We start from the raw sequence: 22,726 nt of genomic DNA on the forward strand, positions 1-22,726 counted from the left end.
AAACAAAAGGAAATTCATCATCAGGATCAGGTGTGATTGAAAAAATAACAGAAGAAATCGAGGTCAGAAATAAAAGACAGAGAGTGGAAAACAAAGTCTTTTCGCCTTGGCATCATTCAATGTTCTAAACGTGGATTTCCACAATAATGGACCATACGCTATGAGAACCTGTTAAAGCAGCGACAAGTTTAATTTCAAAGAACACACAATTCGGTCAGGTGAATATTTATTAAGGTGACCGTTGTCCGGACAACTGTCTCCACTCAGAAACATGTCCCCGTTTTGTTCCCCGGTTTCAACTGGTTCCCTTTTTGAACGTATCTCATCAGCGCGATCATTTGAACTCGGTGCGCATGCGCGGTGTTTTGACGGAGGTTCTGCTTTACCGCATTCAGAAACTTTGGCGAGAAATCACGTGATAAGCGTTCGCTTTGTACTCTGTAGTGTTTAGAGTCCTTACTCGTGATCTGTAGATTCTAACTAACCCCCCCCCCCCCCCCCCCCCCCCGTCCCCGAATTGGCCCAAAAAATTCTGATCACGGAGAAGCGATACACATTTTAACAGGCGACAAGAAAGGTGATGTGTATATTCCGCGAATAACATGAGACACCAAAGGAGATCGTGAAATGCCATTCGTATTAAAACGTTACAGTTTACCGTGAGAAGAGCTTTTTGCTATGACAATCAATAAATCACAGGGACAGACAGTAGAAAAAGTCGGTTTATTTATTAGAGAAACAGAAACAATATTCAGTCACGGGCAGTTAGTTAGTTCTACGGTATCACAATGTGTCTCCAAAAACTGAATCAAAATTCAATGCGATCTTGAAGAAAAGGGAACTTCAAATTAATGAGGCTTTACAGTAAAACGTGCAAATGATGAAATTGAAACAATTCCAAAGAAAAAAAAAAAGCTTTTAAAATTGTATATCCGATGACCCCCCCCCCCTTCACCACGATAAGCTGACGTGCTCACGTAATTAACGTCTCTTTGTAGTCGCTGCGAGGTCGCGAGCCGCCATCCCCAGTGGGCTAGCAGAGGAGGTCTTAGCTGGCGACTCAAACGACTCCTTTACATCTAATTTTGTACCCCAGTAATAATAAAGTACTAATGATGTGACACAGAGAGGACCACAGAGACAGGACTGTAAAGAGCTCCTAAATGTAGTACAGTATTGCATATTCTGACAGTTTATTACACAAATGCTACGATTCAGAGCCTTTAAGAATATGTAGTGTTAATCGTCGCTGAGTGCCGCGTATCATTTATTTTTCTTCCTCGGCATTTCCTATTTTTCTATGGGGGTCATCTTACTGATCACCAGTGCAGACCCCCCAGTCACAGAGCCACTGCTGCGCGGAGTGCCGCGTATAACTAACGTGTATATATAACGAATATATAACGTAACTAACGCACTTTCTGGTGCGCGTTCACGAATGAGACAAGGCGAACGCGGATAGAAAACACAAAATGTGAAGATTTTTTGTTCAGTTTGTTTCTAATATGTGACACCAAAACAACTGCTTCGGATGCAGAACTCGACAGTTTAGAAGTTTAATAAAAGCTGAATACACATGTGAGTGCAGGAACTGAAGGGAATTGAAATCGTCATGAGGGGTGAAACAGGGGAGGGGCTTCAGAAAGGGGGTGGTGCCAATTGACGGACCTCATAGTGTCTGAAGTGCTCGATCTGTCCTGACTGCTGCTGGTCACTTCTCAGAGAAGTCACAAAATCAACCGGAATCCATCCATTATCCAACCCGCTGAATCCGAACACAGGGTCACGGGGGTCTGCTGGAGCCAATCCCAGCCAACACAGGGCACAAGGCAGGGAACCAATCCCGGGCAGGGTGCCAACCCACCGCAGGACACACACAAACACACCAAGCACACACTAGGGCCAATTTAGAATCGCCAATCCACCTAACCTGCATGTCTTTGGACTGTGGGAGGAAACCCACGCAGATACAGGGAGAACATGCAAACTCCACACAGGGAGGACCTGGGAAGCGAACCCAGGTCCCCAGGTCTCCCAACTGTGAGGCAGCAGCGCTACCCACTGCGCCACCGTGCTGCCCATCAACCGGAATGTTCAAGCAAATTTTAGAAAAAAAAAAAAACCGATCTAAACCCGTTAAGTAGTTCTCTCGTGAAAAGCGGACAGACAGACAGACAGACGCTGGATTATATTATACATACAATACTATTTATTTTTGTACAGCCCAAAGTCACACAAGGAGGGCCACAATGGGCTTTAACAGGCCCTGCTTCTTGACAGCCCCCCAGCCTTGAGACTCTTCGAAGAAGACAAAGAACGTACCCTTGTAGGGAAAAAATGGAAGAAACCTCAGGAAAGGCTTATCAAAGAGAGACCCCCTTACCAGTGGGTGTCAAACAGAAGGGGGTCTCTCTATATATATATAGAGGGAGAGAGAGATGAGGAGACACAAGTGGCAGACGACTCAGGCAGGCCATTAAAATATTAATAATAATAAATTACATTTCTATAGCGCTTTTCTCAGTACTCAAAGCGCTGTCCACACAGGGAGGAACCGAGAAACGAACCCCAAACTTCCACAGTCTCCTTACTGCAAAGCTGCGCCACCTGTGAGGACTTCAAAAGTGTCTGATGTGCCCTTTGGAGACGATCTGTGTGCGGCCAGAGACCGCCGTCTCCCATCTTCTAGTTCATACTTCCTAGCAAAGAACTGGACCCCCCAGCCACTGAAAATGCAAAAGGTGACAATTTATAATGGAGAACCGGACGACGGCTTTACTGCTCTAATGGCTTCTCCTCGGCCCGCTTAGCCACGGTGTGTGTAAACCACAGGTGCCCAACCTTTTTTGGGTCAGAGCCCCCTTTTTCAAAGAGTGATTCAATAGCGACTCCCTTGGGTGAACTATCCATACATCCATTATCTAACCCGCTATATCCTAACTACAGGGTCATAGGGGTCTGCTGGAGCCAATCCCAGCAGCACAGGGCGCAAGGCAGGAAACAAACCCTGGGCAGGGTGCCAGCCCACCGCAGGACACACACACACACACCAAGCACACACTCGAGACAATTTAGGATGACCAATCCACCTAACCTGCATGTCTTTGGACTGTGGGAGGAAACCCACGCAGACATGAGGAGAACATGCAAACTCCACGCAGGAGAAAAGCAAAATTAATTCCCATAAATCAATAATGAGGCTATTGTAAGTCCATCCATCCATTATGCAACCCGCTATATCCTAACTACAGGGTCACGGGGGTCTGCTGGAGCCAATCCCAGCCAACACAGGGCACAAGGCAGGAAACAAACCCCGGGCAGGGCACCAGCCCACCGCAGGACACACACACACTAGGGACAATTTAGAATCGCCAATTTTTGGAGTACCAGGAGGAAACCCACGCAGACACGGGGAGAACATGCGAATTCCACGCAGGGAGAAGCAAACCCGGGTCTCCTAAGTGCGAGGCAGCAGCGCTACCCACTGCGCCATCTTGGGTGAACTATACTATATATTGAAAAACAAGGACAGATTTAAAAAAAATTTTTAATCAGAAGATATTAACAGTATTGGTGTATTGCTCAAAGTATGATTCAAAAAATATATATTATTAAAAAAATGAATATGATTAGCGAGAGGGCTGAGGTTGGTGTGATGACACTAACTTTTCGAGGTTTGGTGCCATTTTTGTTATCTGCAATCTTAAATCAGCGCATTCCACAATTGACAATCTGCTTCTGTTCTTTGCTAATAGGTTGTTGACGATGTTAAATCCTCTTTCGGCTAAATATGACGGTGAGAGACTCGTGTTGCCGTCAGGGGAACGTAGTGTTTCTTTCCAATGAAGAGGCGTAGCCGCGAGAATTAAAAGATTTGTTGTTTGGCGAAAGTGAAATCCACAAACGCGAGCGGCGGAGACACGAAGTGGCACACCGTAAAAAATAAATCTGTGTGAAAAATAATAACTAACTATACGCAAAATAATCATTAATGAATAAAAATGGGTTTTACCCTTTTTATTGATTATTTAATTCTAATTCAATAAAAAAAAATTAAGAATAATGTTAACTTATTATTTTTCTTAAAATGTAAACATTGTTTATAACTTATTCCAAGTAAAAAAACTACGCCGTGAAGTGAACACAATTAAGTTAAATTACATTTAATGACGCGGCACTTCCTCTCACATCGATTTCTTGGTCTTTACAACAACGCATTCAGCGGTAACGTTTATCTATAATAAGAGCTATTTTACTACGAATGTGTAAATATAAAGCATATTAATTCCGTAATGAATAATTACTAGTTTTTCATTTAATATAATTAGAGACGTCAGCAGTTGTTGTTTTCACAAAACCTCTCTCTTCATGTGGGAAACACGGCGAGCGAGGTGGCGTCTTTCTAACGGCCTCACCTCGTTGGTTTGCTTTAAAAAGCAGGCACGTGTCTCGGATAGTTACGTATGTTCATATATTTTTTTTAATCGTTTAAAACTTTTATTTTACACAGAAAAAGAAAACGACCCTTTGAGATAAGTTTGAGAGCGCTATGGCGTTTGTCCTAAAACTACGACTTGCAGACAACATAAAAAGACGTTTGCCTAACCGTCACGGTATTATTTGACCTCTTATTTAATTAGTGTTCTGCATACGTCATGTATTTTCTTGTTATCACTCTTTAATTTAATATTGTTATTATCAGTATGCTGCTGCTGGAGTATGTGAATTTCCCCTTGGGATTAATAAAGTATCTATCTATTATATAGTGCCTTTCACATCTATCTATCTATCATATAGTGCCTTTCACTCTATCTATCTATTGTATAGTGCCTTTCACTCTATCTATCTATCTATCTATCATATAGTGCCTTTCACTCTATCTATTTTCTGGTTAATTTTCAACACTGTGATTTATTTAGCGATGTTTGATTTTTGATGTTTGATTTCCTACGTCCTATTTTATTTCAGGATTTTCGCTATCGCATACTGAAAAGTAGTGGAAAAGGCGGCCGTTCATTTAAGCTGATATACAATTCAATACAATTTATTTTTGTATAGCCCAGAATCACACAGGAAGTGCCGCAATGGGCTTTAACAGACCCTGCCTCTTGACAGCCCCCCCAGCCTTAACTCTCTAAGAAGATAAGAACCCCCCCCCCCCCCCAAAAAAAAAACATGTAGGGAAAAAATGGAAGAAACCTCTGGAAAGGCAGTTCAAAGAGAGACCCCTTTCCAGGTAGGTCGGGCGTGCAGTGGGTGTCAAAAAGAAGGGGGGGGGGGGTCAAAACAATACAATACACAGAACAGAACAAATCCTCAATATAAAATAAATAATTTTTTTTTTAGAAGTACGGTTATGTTGGCAGGACGTGTGAAGAGCGCCATCTGCCGCAGGATTTCACTCACTTCACTCTCTACGTTTCCTTCCCGTTTACCTCTCATTGGACTTTATTTGATTGAGATATTACGGAAGCCTATTAGGGCCATAGTGAAGAAGAAAAAAAAAACTAAATGTCGAGATTAAAGTCGACATGTTAACTTTTTTTCTCGTAGTTTGTTATTAAAGTAGAACATTGTAAACTAAACTTCATCTTAAAATGAATATTTAATTTAGTAGATCTTCCCAAACCCCGTCATAAATTATGTAGCGCATGCAATGCTTTGTGTTACGCGTTCCCCGACCCAGTTATTAATCACTACGTGCTTCTTAAACTGATGTCCTCTGCACAAAGAGGAGGCGCAAGCAGCGATCACCACACAGAATCCATTCATTTTATGATATCCCTGAACATTTACAATGCTAAGATAAATACTTGATATCATTTTCATGATGAAATGTATTAAAGTGTGTACTAATCCTGCGGTGGCACGGTGACGTAGCGGCTGCACTGCTGCCTGGCAGCAAGGGTGTCCCGGGTGTTCCCTGCCTTGAGTTTTCATGTTCTCCTGCCCGGTTTACTCGGCGTGCTTCAGTTTCCTTTCATAGTCATGTAGGCAGTGGGGTTTTGTTCTGCTATATTGACCCTGGGGTATGTGTGTGTGCTCGTATTCACCATGCAATGAGCTGGCGTCCCGTTCAGGATTTGTTCCTGCCTGGCACACGATGCCATGGGATGGGCACAATCCTGAATGGATGGCACTCCGTGGTCTGAGTTTATAACTAGTTTTAATTTCACAAAGACGTTTATCGTGTGGTGATTGATTATGTGGAGAATGAAAAAGGAATGATAGGAACTGGGGGTTTGGTACGTCAGATAGAGACAGCAGGCGTGCAATAAAGAAAGTCCGCGCAGAAGAACATCCGTTGAATTCTGTGTTCGTGTCTTCGACCAGCAGATCACAAACCCAACATTTACGCAATATTTCAGTAACTGTGCGATACCCAGTCATACATCCAGTGTTTTGGAGCCTCGTCACACCTGCCATAAAGTTCTCTACACTGAACGTACACCAGAGTGCATGTTTAATACCTGCTTTAATGCATTTCATCGTGAAAATGATATCAAGTATTTATCTTAGCATTGTAAATGTTCAGGGAGCAGGAATATCATGAAGTGAATGGCTTCTGTGCGGCGATCGCTGCCTGCGCCTCCTCAATGAAAGAAGAAGTCCGGTTAAGAAGCGCGTAGTGATTGACAACTGGGTCGGGGAACACAACACAAAACATTTAATGTGCGACATAACTTATAACGGGTTTGAGAAAATCTAGTAAATTAAATACTTATTTTAAGATGAAGTTTAAATTAACGACATTCTACTTTAATGCCAAAATAAACTACGAGAATAAAGTGGAAATGTCGAGAATAAAGTCAACGTGTCAACTTTAATCTCCACATTTAGTTTTTTTTTCTTCACCGTGACCCTAATACGCTTCCGTAGGACACACTTTGTGTTTAAGTTAAAAAAAAGAAAAGAAAATTTGCATTGACATTTGAATGTCAGTAATTCAGTAAAAATTATCCTCAGACATTTGATTTAATTTTCCTTTGAAAATATAACTCCGTTGTTGTGACTATCTGTGTATGATATATGGAATTTTAGCAAGTATTTGTTATACAGTCATTACTGTCCAGCGTTGCATTATTACTCTTTTTTTTTTGAGTAATTCAAGTGAAAATCGGAGTAACATAAAACCATTTTTGCCACTACTTATATTTAATCAGACTCACTTATTTGAGGTAAATATGAGTAAAGTAATAGTTATAATTAGTAATTAAGTTTACTCAATAGTGCAGTATATTCAATCTACTCAAAAATATTGCTTGTAATTTGTTGCCCTTTTTTTTTTTTTTTTTTTTTTTAACTACTTTTAACGCTTTATTTTTTACAGTGCAGGTGCGTGGGTTGGCAAGCGGGGGGGGTGAAGCCCCCTAGTTTTTAATAAGTAGGTCCACTTTTCATTTGAATGTGATCTGTAGGCACCGCACTGTAATTTTAGGTGTACACTTCCTCTGAAACAATCTGGTATTGATAAGAACCTTATTTCTAAGGTAACGTATTTCTAGTCCTGTTCAGATTCGGTCCTCTGCGCGTGCGCTAATCTTGTAAGGACTCGCGTGATCCGAGGATGTGTGAATATAACGTGCCACTCAATACCTACTACTTAATACGGACGGGTCTTTCTTAATGGACATGCGTTCGATGATTTTTAGTATTAATCAAAGTTTTCAGTGCGTTCTTGCGTGTAATGCCCATGGGGGGCGGCGGCTGGTTCTCAACGCCCCGTTAATATGTCTTGGACCACAAATGCCCGCTTAGATTTCTTCGGTACCGCCTGGAACCTTGGGTATAAATGATCACCCCGCAGTGTATGCTGGGAGGGACAGACGCATTTTAAAGCAAGTCAAATGTCTTTTGGGACGTGTGGGTCACCGACTAGCCCGGGAGTGCAGGATTACGAGAAGATCCGCTTTATGTGTTGTGCAGGCAGGGAGGGCGTCGAGCGCCTAGTCAAACAGGGCCTGTCACCTCGGCACACAAGCAGTGACAATGACGGCCATCCTGCATTCGCTCCCTTCGGTCTTGTGAAAGGCGGCCCGCCATCTGCTGTTTTATTCTGACGAGACGCAAAGTCAGCACCCGGCCAGCTTTTAAATGTGACAGACGTGTCACACGGTGAGCCTGCGAACTTGCAGCGGCCATCCCACTCGTGCCTGAGTTACCGGAGTGTCAGCGCCCATTCAAGGCGGGGGGTTAGGATCTCACAATGCAGCTCTCTCTCTCTCTCGCCATATTTCCCTTACTGTGCACAGATTTTCTAGACAGCAAGCGCCCCCTGCTGGAGACGGGCGGATGATGGCCTGTTCTCGTCTCAGCTGCCCACTTCCTCCATTTCTAAAGTGACAGACAGTGGCCTCACATTGAAGTGCAGTGGACCCCGAAGACCCCCCCCCGAGAGTTCCAAGCTCTCACCACAGGGCTGACACTCATGGGTGGCAAGCAAAACATGGTGAACACTGGGCATCCAAGGGACAATAAAGTAATAAAACAAAACACACCGCCAAGGCAAAGCAAACTCCAAACAGGTGGCCCTCAACGACCCTTCAGCTTTAGTGACATGGTGACACTCAGTTCCCTCTGTTAATACAGCACTCGGCCCACTCAGTGCATGGCACTCTTCTGCTCGATTGATGGCCACATTGTGCCAATACCTCAGATGATTTTTTTTTTTTTATTAGCAAACTGGATTGTATAAATTGTGTTCAGGGGAATATTGAATGGAAAAGAAAATAAAGCAGGGTGGCACTGTGCTTTTTTTTTTGCTGCCAATCTCTTTAGTCCAGTGGGCATGTGATCACACAGGTGGGGTTCAAGGCAAGGCAGACCCTGCCCAGCACTCCACTGCAGCCAATGTGCCTGCTCCTGTGATGCCAGTACGAGTGAGTGATGGGCACCGGTATAACTTATTACTTTAGTCATTTTAGATTTGATGCCCCCTGCCAGCTCACCCACACAAGTTCCACCCAGGCCAGCTGGGTGACGGCATGGCAGCTCGTCTGTCACATACGAGTCCATCCATTCCACTGGAAGGCTCTACAGTGGCACCTGAAGACAGATTCGCTTTGCATGCCCATTACCTGTCTTGTGCCCGGCGGGTGAGCATGGGCATGGCGTTTATAGCTCCTCCTGTTTCTATTTCTCCAGGACTATACTGTATATACCTATAAAACATAAGTCATGGCCCACTTCACTTCCACAGTGAAATGTCCACATGACTGATCTAGGTGCCCATGTCACTCTTCCCTCAGACATGGAGCAGGGACATCGGACCCCCAAGTGACCCCACTTTAATAGATATTGTTATTGGGAAGTATGTGACGGTGCCAGCATTTGAAATCTTCACAAAAAATCTGAATGGCAGCATTTGCACGCCCATCAGTGGGCATCAGCTGCCTTTGCAGAGTTCTGAGGGACTTAAATGAGCGGCGGTGATGAAGTGGAGGACCACCACGCTTGCCCACCAGAGGGGTGCCAGCCTTCAACCACCACATTCAGCAACGGCATGCAAACTGGCCCAGCATTCCGTCCTAATGAGACTCCCGACTCACATCTCCATCACTGAAACGAGAAGGTGTCCGTGGGACTCGCCTCTCCTAGCCCCTGACTGCAGGACATGGCTGACACCCATCCCACCGTGACCATCCTCTAGGCGAAGTGGCACCTTACAGCTGACTAAACTACGCCCGTCCCATTCCGTCCAACAGATCCTGGCAACTTTCACCCAATAAACTCAAATCAAACAACAGCAGCTGGTAAGCAAAACGTCTAAAATGGCGGCCGTCCTTTTGTTATTCTAATGGCGACTAGCATTAAAAAGACAAAAGCCGTGAGAAGGCGTCACGTTCCGCTTTGGGGCCCAAGACACCTGCCAGATTTTGCCTCACAGCCCCGTCAGATCTACGATGGCCTTTATAAAAATGGTGTCCTCTTGCAGGTAGGCACTGGCGCTCTTACAGTCCAGTTTGTGCAAGGGGCAGAAGAGTGGGCACCCACTGGCGATATTCATCTCGCTGTTGGGCCTCTGGAACGATGAAGAGGTGATGTCGGGCCGGAAGGCGTCGATGATGTGCTCTCGATTGTTTTGGTCTAACAGCATCAAGGTTACCTGAAAAGAACCCAAACTGCGTAAAAGGGAGTGCCGCCTGGCAGAATGGAGACCCCCAGAACTGAAGAGCCGCTCACCTTCTGATTGAAGGGCCACTTCAGCAGGGCGTCCCATTTTCCTTTCATCACAACAAAGAACAGAGACAGATGAGTGCCGCGTCCCGTCCCGTCCCCGTTCAGGTAGAGACGCAGGCACATCCTGTACCCGTACTTGCTGGTGTAGAAAACTGCAGAAAAGACAAGTGAATGCCGGCGTCAGCGATTGTTTTCCATAAAAGTTCAGAGAAACCAGAATACCCCCCCGACTTTCATTGTGTCCTAACAAAGGTTAACGAAGACTCGAAACAAACCTGTGGCCCCCTCACTGCAAAAAATACTCACGGAAAAAGTGGGGTCTTGAAACCCAAAAAAAATCGATCCTAAAATCAGCCCCCGACTTATACGCCCGTTTTTTGACATCTTCTCGCCTCCTCCAATCACTCGTCGGTTTCTCAGACGCATCGAGTTTTGTTCCCAGTTTCTTTCGCCACTTCAACGACTTTTCATTTAAAACCAGCTTCCTATTTTCTTCTGATCGTAGGTAAGGGACGTTCTTACTATAAAGGTGTACGAGGGTGTGAGATACAAAAACAGTGCAAACGTCGCTCTGGAATAGTGCGGGCATCAATCACCGTGTGGGCACAAAAGAGAGAGAGAGGTGAGGCACACACGCTGATACGGCGCATTGCCACACCTACATGCCACGTGGTTCCTCTCTCAGGTGGGCGTGGCATATCACAATCTCTTGGACCAATAGCGGGAGTTTTCCACATTCTACAACCGACATTATAAAATACCAGAAATTATACGATAAAATCAGGTCCCGACTTATCCTACTTAGCCTATCGGTGCAGGAATCACTCCGTTCATCTCATTTCCCCACAACCCCAAATCAGAGCCACCATTTTAGCTTTCTAACTCCTAAATCTTTCTATGATTAGCAGGAATCTTCCATTCATTTGGATCCGATAAAAAACAAAAAACACAACAGCGGCAATGCTCTTTGCCAAGATGCCAATGTGACTTGAAGACACAACGGAGGAGGACATGCCCAACACAGCATGAAGAAATTTGAGAAGAACCTACAGAACAGTTGCTCCTAAGAAATGAATGGACAAAAGTCACATGCAGAGGATCAGAAGAAATTTTATTTAACCAGATGGTGAGGGCGGCACAATACTAATGTTGGATACTACAGGGTGGCACACGAATAAACCGAACCATCTCCGACCGGAATGGAGCGACATGTCACACTTCCTCGAATTCACAACGTCTTCACAGAGGAACGAACTGCCAGCAAAGGTTTGTGGCCACCAAGATCACCGGACCTGTTTAACTGTGGGGCAATCTGAAGGGGAAAAAGTACGTCAACAATCAAAGACATCAGAGGAACTGAAGGATGACATTCAGAGTGAAACTGGGAAAGCTGAAGCGGACGAGCTGCGTCGCGTCTATCACAACATGGTGCGGCGTGCAGAAAAGTGTATCGACGCACAAGGAAATCATTTCCAGCACCTCCTCTAACCACAAAGTACAGACGTTTGTATCGCGTAGCTTTCGTTTCGTGTACGGGCAAAGAAACGTACAATGACGTCAGAGTCAGAGATGGTTCGGTTTTTCATGCACCACCCCTTTACTAGACTAAGAAAGGCCAAGGCTGCCTGACTGGACAAGAGTAACTATTTCTTGGAAGGAATGCGCATTTGACCGCACGTGTCACGTGAGTGGCATCTGACCAGACCTGAGCAAAGTCGCGGCCAAAAGGTTTGGAGAACGACCCCCAGTGCGGGTGGTCACAAAGTCTGCTGCTTCAGTATCTTTAGATCTTAATGTCAAATGTTTCTATGGGACACTGCAGTAGAATGACAAGAAGTTCAGATATCTCAAAGGCTTTGAGTGACAATGACATGAAGTCCATATTTATGGTGCTGGCCCTTCTTTCTTTGACAGACAGCCTGCCAGGGGTCTGCCAATCAACTTCTGGGCCCAATCCTGACTGATGGCCGCCGCCCATTCTTGCAGAAACAGAATTTGGGTTTTTTTTTGTTTGTCCATCCGCCTCTCAATGGGATTAAGGATCGGAGGAGTTTCCTGGCCATGGACCCCAAATTTCAATGTTTTGTTTCCCGAACCAATTACTCATATTATTATTATTATTAAACGTTAACATTATTCAAAGTTATTGACTGTCTGTATACCTGCATTGTTATCACTCTTTAATTTAATATTTTCTTTATATGTATGCTGCTGCTGGAGTATGGGAATTTCCCCTTGGGATTAATAAAGTATCTGTCTGTCTGTCTAATCCTGCCAACTACGCTATCTATCTATCTAATAACTAGCCGACGCCCGTCGTAGCATACGGCGGTGTAAGAATAGGAACGGAAAAGGGTGAGAAAGGAATTCAGAAATCAAGAAGAAATAAATCCTTCTTGAAAGACGCAGTTGTGAATAGGTGTTTTGGTGGAGACGACAGATAATGAGTCGAAAGATCCAACCCTAGAAAAAGCCACGTAGAACTGACCGCGGCTGAAGACTGGTCGTTGTAGATTAACACAAATCTTTGCAAAGTGTTTTGTGGAAGAGAAGAATGACTGAAGACTGATGTGTTGGTGTTATCAGACATTATATGCTGCTGTGGAGACATGATAGGAATCGGTAGGAGGGCTCCATAGTGGCCATTGTCCAGTTGGTAAATGAAGAGAGTATTTCCAGAATTGTAAATGCAAGGCGGGATGTTGGGGTCGTGTTTGAAGTAAATGACAATGGTAGCATGGAGAATCTCGGAAAGAGCTTGAATTTCAGCGTCACCACCATAAACTCCAGATGTTGCCATGTAATGATAGTACTCCCAACTCGTTGTGATAACTCGACTTGTGTTGGAAAGAATAACAGGAAGAGCGTCTCCAAATCTGTCCCAATGTGATGCAACGAAATCTACTGCCCTATGTTGTAGTGAGAGTGCATTGCCTTCGTCAAACCGTTTGTGTCAAGAAATAACCCACTGATAGGATCAGGCAGTTGCCGGATCCCAGAATAGAGATGACGTTGTACAAAAACCCGTCGACAGAGAAGATACTGTCGTTCATTTTATAACAAAGGCTTAGGAAACAACCGTCGCAGTATAACGAAAATACGAAGGAGCGAAACCAATGCCAATGGTCGACAGAGTACCTTTCTGTAGAAGGCTACGGAAAGACTCCCAGGTGCACACATGGCTGAAGTGAAAGGTCACGCGGTCAGGCTAGATATAGGGCGGTGACGGGACACCAATGGGGTCATGAGAGAGAGAGAGAGCAGGGAACGCGGTAGTCCGAAGGAGGAATAGGAATCGAGAAAAGCAGCGTGGGAGTGTATGGGAGGCCTCAGGCAGCATAGATAGATAGATAGATAGATAGATAGATAGATAGATAGATAGATAGATAGATAGATAGATAGATAGATAGATAGATAGATAGATAGATAGATAGATAGATAGATAGATAGATAAATTCATCCCAAGGGGAAATTCACAAAAAAAAAAAAAGTGTGGAGAAGGGTTTGGAAGAGGACGAATAGGAATCGAGAAATGCCATGTCGGCTGCGTGTGGGCAGGACCGCTTTTGAACAGGAAGCAGGACGAGCCAGAAGAGAAATATATATATGAGATTCTTTCCATTTATAAAGCGCTTTTCTCACTACTCAAAGCGCTCTCCACACAGGGAGGACCCGGGAAGCGAACCCACAATCTCCTTACTGCAAAGCAGCAGCAGCACTACCACTGCGTCACCTGTGAGGATTCATCACTTTTGCCTTCTGGCCCGGCGCTCCATCATGTCAGTCACCAAACTGTTCTTGGATGGTTGGGAGAAGTTGCTCTCAGAGGATGTTTTGGTCCCATTCTTTATTCAGGGTTTGGTGTCAGGGCACTGCCAGGGCAGAGTTGGCTCAGGAATGGCAGCAGGCAGGGGTGAGGGAGGCGAAGACTTTTGGAGGATGGCCTGGTGGGCGTCAAGAAGGGCAGCAAAGATAAACATCAGGGACAGACTGATATTCTGGGATTGGGCTGCTGGGGTCAAGTCATTGTCTCTGATAAATCCCCCTTTCTGATTGGGGGGAAAAAAGGTGAGCGGCACTCCCATCAGTCCTGTGCCACTGTGCCAACAGTAAAACATCCTGAGACCATTCATGTCACGTGGGGTTGCTTCTCACTCACAATTCTGCCTAAGAACACAGCCCTGAATAAAGAATGGCACCAAAACATCAATCGAGAGCAACTTCTCCCCACCATCCGAGAACAGTTTGGTGACCAACATGATGGAGCACCGGGCCAGAAGGTAAAAGTGAGAACTGAGTGGCTTGGGGAACAAAACATCGACATTTGGGGTTCATGGCCAGGAAACTCCCCATTGAGAACTTGTGGTCAAGAGGTGGGGGGACAAACAAAAACCCACCAATTCTGATTCTGCAAGAATGGACGGCGGCCATCAGTCAGGATTGGGCCCAGAAGTTGATTGACAGACAGCCTGCCAGGGCGAATTGCAGGGGTCTTGAAAAAGACAGAAGGGCCAAACACTCAAATCTGGACTTCATGTCATTGTCAATCAAAGCCTTTGAAACTTCTGAACTTCTTGTCATTCTACTTCAGTACACCAGAGAAACGTCTGACACAAAGATCTAAAGACACTGAAGCAGCAGACTTGGTGAACACCAACACTTGTGTCATTATCAAAACTTCTGGCCATGACTGTTGGGGGGGTCCTGAGAGGAGACAGCTTCTATAATAGAATCTTAACAGGTGACAGGACAAGACTAAGTGCAATCTTTACAGTGACAGGTAGCTACGCACGTTCATACCTGGAGAGAAGATAGCCGGCATGCGCCCGGCAACTGCTTCCTGTCTTTTACGAGAAAAGTCATTAATTTTCCAAATGAAAACGCCATCGTGGGTGCTGTGCTCGTGTTCCTGGAGTTTCTGTTCCATCTCGGCGATAGCCAAGTCTTTGAGAGACACCGAACGCTCCATTTGTCGTACCTAAGTAAACAAACACAGGGTGCATTAACCGGGCTGTCGGCCAAGAGCACCCAAGAGCAGCGAGGCCTTTGTTTGGTTTTACTTTGGATCAGCCTGACCTTGCTGGTGAGATAGTCGATTTTCTCCTGGTCCAGTCCACGCTGCCTGCTGTATGCCTCGAGAGTGAGCGAATTCTTTTCCACCTCACGGTTGAGGACACAAACGATGTTCTCAAAAGTGGCGAGCTTCTGTGCAAGATCGTCATACCTTGTCTGGTGCCTGTGGTACTGTTTGTCGACAGAAGGAAGAATATTGGAGGCAAAGCCTTCATCAGGATCACAGTACAGACTTCCACCAATCAAGCATTCGTCCAGATTCTGCACGCAGAAGTCTAGTCCACGTGGTTTAGAACGTGGGGCCAGCAAGTTGGATACCATCTTCTCCTCATTCAGAAACTTGAGGCTTTCGACTGCAGCTAAGAGGAGCCTCATGTGCTCCCGGTTGCCTTGAATCTCATGTTCTGCCAACTTCTCGTTCTCCACCTGCAGAAACAGGTCATACATGGTAAGTGTGTCACTTGTCACATGAAGACCTCTTCACACACACACACACACACACACACACAAGTGTACATTCCAAAAACAATGAGACAGGCCTGAAGAATCGGAATAAATGTTAAAGTACAGGATTACATGACCACCTCACTGACCAAAATGATTCCTCCACAGTGAACTTACTCTGAATCCTTTCCCCAAGATACACCCTGCATAGCTGAAAACTAAACGTCAGCTAAATTACTGCAGAAAAAAGTCCAGTCTTCTCCTCGGATGCTGGCTTCTCAAGATGAAGGCAGTTTAGGGTCAATAGCTGGCACTCGGCATATCTCTACAGTAAGAGGACGAGCTCGCAGACTAACAGTGGGCCAACAGAGACACAAGCACAGTCTCACACCAGAATCCAAAAAGGCCTTCTCTCACCCCAGGAGCAATCTGTCTGCAGGAGTAATAGATCAGTTTCACGCCAGCCACCATCATCAATCTCCAACCAGTAACCAGCCGCTCAGAGACCAATAAAGTCCACCTGAAAACAGGCCGGCCGGCAGACAGGATCAGTCCAACATCAGTACCAAAATTAAACAAGGCCTTTCACCCCCGTAACACTGGACAGAATGACATGGACAATACTCACAATCACCGGGCATCCGACTCCTTTGAAGTGGCAAGGGGACTTGTATTTACCGCAGGACTTTGCATGGTCATAGAACTGTGTGTGACATAAAGAAAAAGTCAAAATGATAAGAAAGCTCGAGAGCCGCTGATGGTCACTACAACCTCAATGGCAGAAGACCTCTTGAGAGCTCACTGACCTTCTCTCTCGGAATCTTTTTCTTTCCACAGCCTTCACAGTGCATGGGATACTTCAGGCAGATCTCGTCATGAGCCTACAGGGTCGGAGATGAAAGTCAGGCAATGGAGGTGGCAGCCGAGAGCGTAGACCCCACCACCCCTCCACCAGCTATCCACGCCCTCAGCACCTTTATGTCTTTGAAGTTGAAGATCGTCTTGCAGTAGCGGCAGTTGAGACTCCTCTCCGGACACTCTCGCTCCATGTGCCGCTCCTTATCACAGCTCCTGATCATCTGCTTACAGGCGTCACACTCGATGCGCTGGAACTCACACTGCCCTTCATGGCTGGCCTGGAATATCAGGGTGGTGTATGGTTAGCGCTGTAGGCGATGGAAGTGGGAAGGGATGACAGCACACCACTTCTCACGCGGTATGTCCTTAAAAAAAGAATCTGTTCTATCAGCAGCAAGTCCCATGATTAGGTCCCATCACGATCAAGTGACACAAACTGTGCAAAAGTGCGTATTTACTTGGAAAGCCCTACAGAACACAATGTCTGACTGAGGCAAATGGGCAGTCAGTTGTGGTATAAAAGAGCATTTCACCCGTCAACTGTGTCGATAAACAACTTTATGGCAAACGGTGAACCGTAAAACTTTAACAACACCGTTTCAAGGGCAAGACAGACACCTTTAAAAGGTGCCATCTAAAGTACAACTGGCTGAAAGGGAAGCTACAAAAACAATAAGAACCCACTAGGAACATGTTATCTATTAGAAGGCATTTGATAAGGTGCCACATGAGAGGGCGGGCATCAAATTAAAAGAAGTGGCACTTCAGGGTGATGTGTGTGGATGGGTGCAGAATTGGCTCAGACACAGGAAGCAGAGGGAGATGAGGGTGTGAGGAACCTCATCAGAACTGGCTGATGTTAAGAGTGGTGACCAGCAGGGGGCAGTGTTAGGGCCGGGGCCATTTTTAATACAGTATATAGAAATGATTTAGATAGGAATATAAGGAACAAGATGGTTAAGTTTGCAGATGATACCAAGATACGTGGATTAGCAGATCATTTGGAATCTGCTATATCATCAAAGAAGGACTTGGACAGCAGACAGGCTTGGGCAGATGAAATTTAATGTCAGTAAATGTAAAGAGTTACACATAGGAAGTAAAAATGTGAGGTTTGAATACACAATGGGGGGGTCGGAAAAATCGATAGTCCACCTCATGAGAAGGACTTAGGAGTCGTAGTGGACTCTAAGCTATCGACTTCCCGACAGTGTTCAGAAGCCATGAAGAAGGCTAAGAGAACGTCAGGTTATATAGCGCCTTGATGTGTGGAGTACAAGTCACGGGAGGTTCTGCTCAAGCTTTATAACACACTGGCGAGGCCTCATCTGGAGTCCTGGGTGCAGTTTTGGTCTCCATAAAGACACAGCAGCACTAGAGAAGGTCCAGAGAAGAAGACTAGGCTGATTATGGGGGGGCTACAGGGGATGAGTTATGATGAAAAACTAAAAGAGCCGAGCCTAATGCTTGCATTAACTTTAGGTCTTGTTAGATCTCAATACACAAAGGGAGGTCTGAAAATCGAGAGTCCACCTTATGAGAAGGACTTAGGAGTCGTAGTGGACTCTAAGCTATCGACTTCCTGATAGTGTTCAGAAGCCATTAAGAAGGCTAACAGAATGTCAGGTTATATAGCGCCTTGACGTGTGGAGTACAAGTCACAGGAGGTTCTGCTCAAGCTTTATAACATGCTGGTGAGGCCTCATCTGGATTCCTGTGTACATTTTTGGTCTCCATAAAGACACAGCAGCACGAGAAAAAGTCCAGAGATGAGCGACTCGGCTGATTCAGGGATACAGGGGATGAATTATGAGGAAAGCTTACAAGAGCTGAGCCTAACGCTCGCATTAGGTTTAGGTCTTGTTAGGTTTAATTTCACAATTGAAGGTCTGAAAATTGAAACTCCACCTTAGGAGAAGGACTTAAGGAGTCATAGTAGACTTAACACTATTGTGTTCAGAAGCCAGTAAGAAGGCTAACAGAATGTCAGGTTATATAGCGCCTTGATGTGTGGAGTACAAGTCACAGGAGGTTCTACTCAAGCTTTATAACACACTGGTGAGGCCTCATCTGGAGTCCTGTGTGCAGTTTTGGTCTCCAGGCTACAAAAAGGACATAACAGCACTAGAGAAGGTCCAGAGAAGAGCGACTGGGCTGATTATGGGGGGCTACAGGGGATGAGTTAGGAGAAAAGATTAAAAGAGCTGAGCCTTTACAGTTTAAGCAAAAGAAGATTAAGAGGAGACATAATAGAAGTGTTTAAAATGATGAAGGGAATTAGTCCAGTGGATCAAGACGGTGACTTTAAAATGAGTTCATCAAGAACACGGGGACACAGTTGGAAACTTGTGAAGGGGAAATTTCACACAAACATTTGGAAGTTTTTCTTTACACAAAGAGCGACAGACACTTGGAATAAGCGACCAAGTAGTGTGGTGGACAAGAGGACTTGAGGGACTTTCAAAACTCCATCCATCCATCCATTTTCCAACCCGCTGAATCCGAACACAGGGTCACGGGGGTCTGCTGGAGCCAATCCCAGCCAACACAGGGCACAAGGCAGGAACCAATCCCGGGCAGGGTGCCAACCCACCGCAGGACACACACAAACACACCCACACACCAAGCACACACTAGGGCCAATTTAGAATCGCCAATCCACCTAACCTGCATGTCTTTGGACTGTGGGAGGAAACCACAGCGCCCAGAGGAAACCCACGCAGACACGGGGACTTTCAAAACTCGACGGAGTTATTTTTGAAGAATTAAGTGGAGAGGACTGGCGAGGTTTGTTGGGCTGAATGGCCTGCTCTCGTCTGAAGTGTTCTAATTAGTAAAAAGACAGCTTGTGACAGTGCCCATGTCCTCGATAAACACTTCTGTCATACAATCACACTGTGCTGAGCACACATTCTATGTGGCTGCACGTATGATGGTACCTTCTATTAACTCTTTGAGGGCTGAATATTTTTTTCGGCAGCTGGCAGGAATTTTTTTTTTTTTTTTGTTCTTTATTTCACCTTATACGATTTCTCGTGTTAGGAATTTGTTAGTTTTCGCATACCCCTTGGGGTCAGAGCACAGGGTCAGCCATTGTACAGCGCCCCTGGAGCAATTGCAGGTTAAGGGTCTTGCTCAAGGGCCCAGCAGAGTAGGATCTCTTTTGGCAGTGATGGGGATTCGAACCGGCAACCTTCTGGATACCAGCACAGATCCTTAGCCTTGGAGTCACCACTCCACCCCGAATGTGCAGCAGAGCAGCTGCTCTTCCCACCCGAGTCGTCATCATGCAGGCACCACCCCGGCTCTGGTGAGACAGTGAAGCGAATGTGCAAAGCAAAATGCTCCGTGGACAGCGTTTTGCGTATTGCTGCTGAATGGGACTCTGACTTATTGGACTCTGATTTTGATGCAAGTGATCTGGAGATCGAAAACGAAAAGTGATGTACCAGCATCAGCTAACTGATCCCCAGCTGATCGTAGCGCTGAACGCGTTCGTGTAGCCGAACAGCCGGCAGCTGCATGGAGACAAATCCACGTAAATGCCAATAGGGACACTGCTCTGTTGGGCCTTTAACCTGCAATTGCTGAGCGCTTTGAGTAGTGAGAAGAGCGTTATATAAATGCAAAGAATTATTATTATTATTATTATTACCCCTACATGTCGCTATGTGTCGACATCCGCCTCGAAAGAGTTCAAGGCACCATATAAGAACCCAATTTAATGGCACTCGATTATTGGCGACGGTGCTTTATGTGACAGGTACTACAGAAAATAAGATGCCGCGCCTCACACTGCACTTCCAGCTCTGGTGAAGAGTTCTAACTAGGCTGGTTCACTATTGTGAGAGGATTTACTACAAATGTCGTTATCTAAAACGGAGCTCGGTGGGCTTTGCGAGGTCACTTGTACTCACCGATTGTATAGGGAAGGCACTGTAGAATAGAAAGACTCACTATTTCCTTTATCCTCTTTCACAACTATGAGCAAGCATTTTTTTTTTTCTAAAGGCATACAGATAAAATGACTCAATGCCACTGAGGAAGAAGAACAATCTTTTTGTACGATGGCTCATCACGCTGTCATGGCTAGAATAAGTTAATGAGTTAAAATCGCAACTCACACAATTAAAATGAAAGTGAAGCTGTTGTTCTATAAAAAACAGTCCCAGGAACGCAGGGTGCTTTCCACAAGAAACCACATGTTAACCAAACACCCATAACAGGAAGTCGGGACTTTCCAGACCCCGCCGCGCTCAACCTTTGCAATCCGTGCTTAGATTACAACCAGGTGACACCATTTAGAAATCCCCCTGCCCTTTTCTTTTCCCCTATCTTTATTGGTGTCATCCTGCCACAGAATGGGTCAACCCAAAAGCACACAAGATGAGACGAGATGTCTGAATGAAACAAGGTCTAAAATACTGAGTGTCTAAGCCCCTCCTGATCTATCATGGGGTCCCTCCAAAGGTCCGAAAATCAATATGGGGGAACAAAAACATGTTGTAGTCTTATAAATTCTTATAAATCACTCCGTATCCTGTACGGAGAGACTGTGAGAAACTACGGCAGCAGAGAGTAGAGAGCTCAGTCTACCAGCACGTCGTCACAGGCTGGGCAGGGACAGAGGAGTGGGTGCCAGCAGGCTGGGTGGGCCTAGACATTTGACTGGCAGTAGCCTGCTAGCCAAGGAGGGGGAACACAAACATATTTTTAATAGACAGCATCTACATGCGCATACACTATATTGCCAAAAGTATTGGGACCCCCCCCCCACCACAAATCATTACATTCAGTTGTTCCAATCACTTCCATGGCCACAGGTAGGCATACAGTCAAAGTAAAAACTATGTGAACCCTTTGGAATTCTCTGGTCATAAAAATTGATGTGATCTTCATCTAAGTCCCAGGTCCTGATCTACACGACGAGCTTAAGCCAGTAACACAAAAACAATTCTACTCTTTCATGTCTTTATTTTACAAACGCATTCAACGTTCACAGTGGTAGTGGAAAAAGTAAGTGAACCTTGGGGTTTAAATGACTGGTTGACCCTCCTTTGGCAGGCGCTTCCTGTAACTGCAGATCAGACCTGCACATTGTGCGAAGGGGGGAATTGGAGTCCATTCTTCCCTGCAGAACTGCCTTAACTCTTCCATATTCTTTGGTTGTCTTCTGTGTGTGGCTCTCTTCAATAGAACTGAGATCAGGGCTCTGACTGGGCCACTCCACAAGGCCCAGTTTGTTCTTCTGAAGCCATTGTGCTGCTGGTCCTTGTCCTGTTGCATCAACCAGCCTCTTCTGAGCTAAAGTTGACGGACAGACACCCTCACATTATCCTGGAGAATTTGTTGATAAACTTGTGAATTCATTTTCCCCTCAATGATGGCAAGCTGTCCAGGCCCTGATGCAGCAAAGCAGGCCCAAATCGTGATGTTCCCTCCACCATACTTGACTGTAGGGATGATGTTTGGATGTTGATATGCAGTGCCCTTTTAACGCCAAATGAAGCTCTGCTTGTTCCTCCCAAATAGTTCAATTTTGGTTTCATCACTCCACAAGATATTCAGTACCGTTGTGGAGTGTCCAGGTGCTCGTTCAGCAATGTTCTTTTTTGATAGCAGTGGCTTCCTTCTTGGTGTCCTGTCATGGATTCCTTTCTTGTTTGATGTTTTGTGTATAGTTGACTCATGAACAGAGATGTTAGCCACTTCTGATGACTTCCTCAAGTCCTTTGATGTCACTCTAGGGTTCTTCTTTACCTCACTGCTGACTTTGCGTTGTGCTCTTGGGGTCATCTTGTCAGGGCGCCCACTTCTAGGCTGAGTAGCCACAATACCAGACTGTCTCCATTTATAGACAACAGTAGACTGATGAAGATCTCAAATCACTGAGATGACTTTGTAACCCTTTCCATCCTTCTGTAGATGAACAATTCTCAATTGTAGCTCTTCAGACAGCTCTTTTGTGTGAGGCGTGACTCCCATCAGGATATGCTTCTTGTCCAAAGCTCAGACTCAAACTTTATTGTGTTTTTGATCAATCAAAGTTTCATTAAATGGACTCCAGATGTATGACATTCGGACTGCAATGAGCTTTTTAAAAAGTCATTCGCTTAGGGGTCACTTACTTTTTCCAACCTTCAGTTTCACAGTTTGAATGATTTATTCAATA

The 22,726-nt window shown here is 45.2% G+C and overlaps 1 protein-coding gene across 1 annotated transcript in view; it reads right to left on the reverse strand.

Moving 5' to 3' along the window:
* Window positions 1–696: 696 nt before the first annotated feature.
* The window catches only part of traf2b (Tnf receptor-associated factor 2b), a 35,096-nt gene continuing 13,066 nt past the window's right edge, over window positions 697–22,726 (reverse strand). Inside the window, exons 5-11 of the mRNA XM_028808764.2 lie at window positions 16,671–16,832; window positions 16,503–16,577; window positions 16,325–16,399; window positions 15,256–15,678; window positions 14,980–15,157; window positions 10,183–10,331; window positions 697–10,105 (exon numbers count right to left, since the gene is read on the reverse strand). Coding sequence (XP_028664597.2) covers window positions 9,881–10,105; window positions 10,183–10,331; window positions 14,980–15,157; window positions 15,256–15,678; window positions 16,325–16,399; window positions 16,503–16,577; window positions 16,671–16,832 — 1,287 coding nt within the window. The 3' untranslated portion in view covers window positions 697–9,880. The remainder of the gene's footprint in view (window positions 10,106–10,182; window positions 10,332–14,979; window positions 15,158–15,255; window positions 15,679–16,324; window positions 16,400–16,502; window positions 16,578–16,670; window positions 16,833–22,726) is intronic.

This window comes from Erpetoichthys calabaricus, chromosome 9 (assembly GCF_900747795.2).
Source record: "Erpetoichthys calabaricus chromosome 9, fErpCal1.3, whole genome shotgun sequence".
Lineage (NCBI taxonomy): Eukaryota > Metazoa > Chordata > Cladistia > Polypteriformes > Polypteridae > Erpetoichthys > Erpetoichthys calabaricus.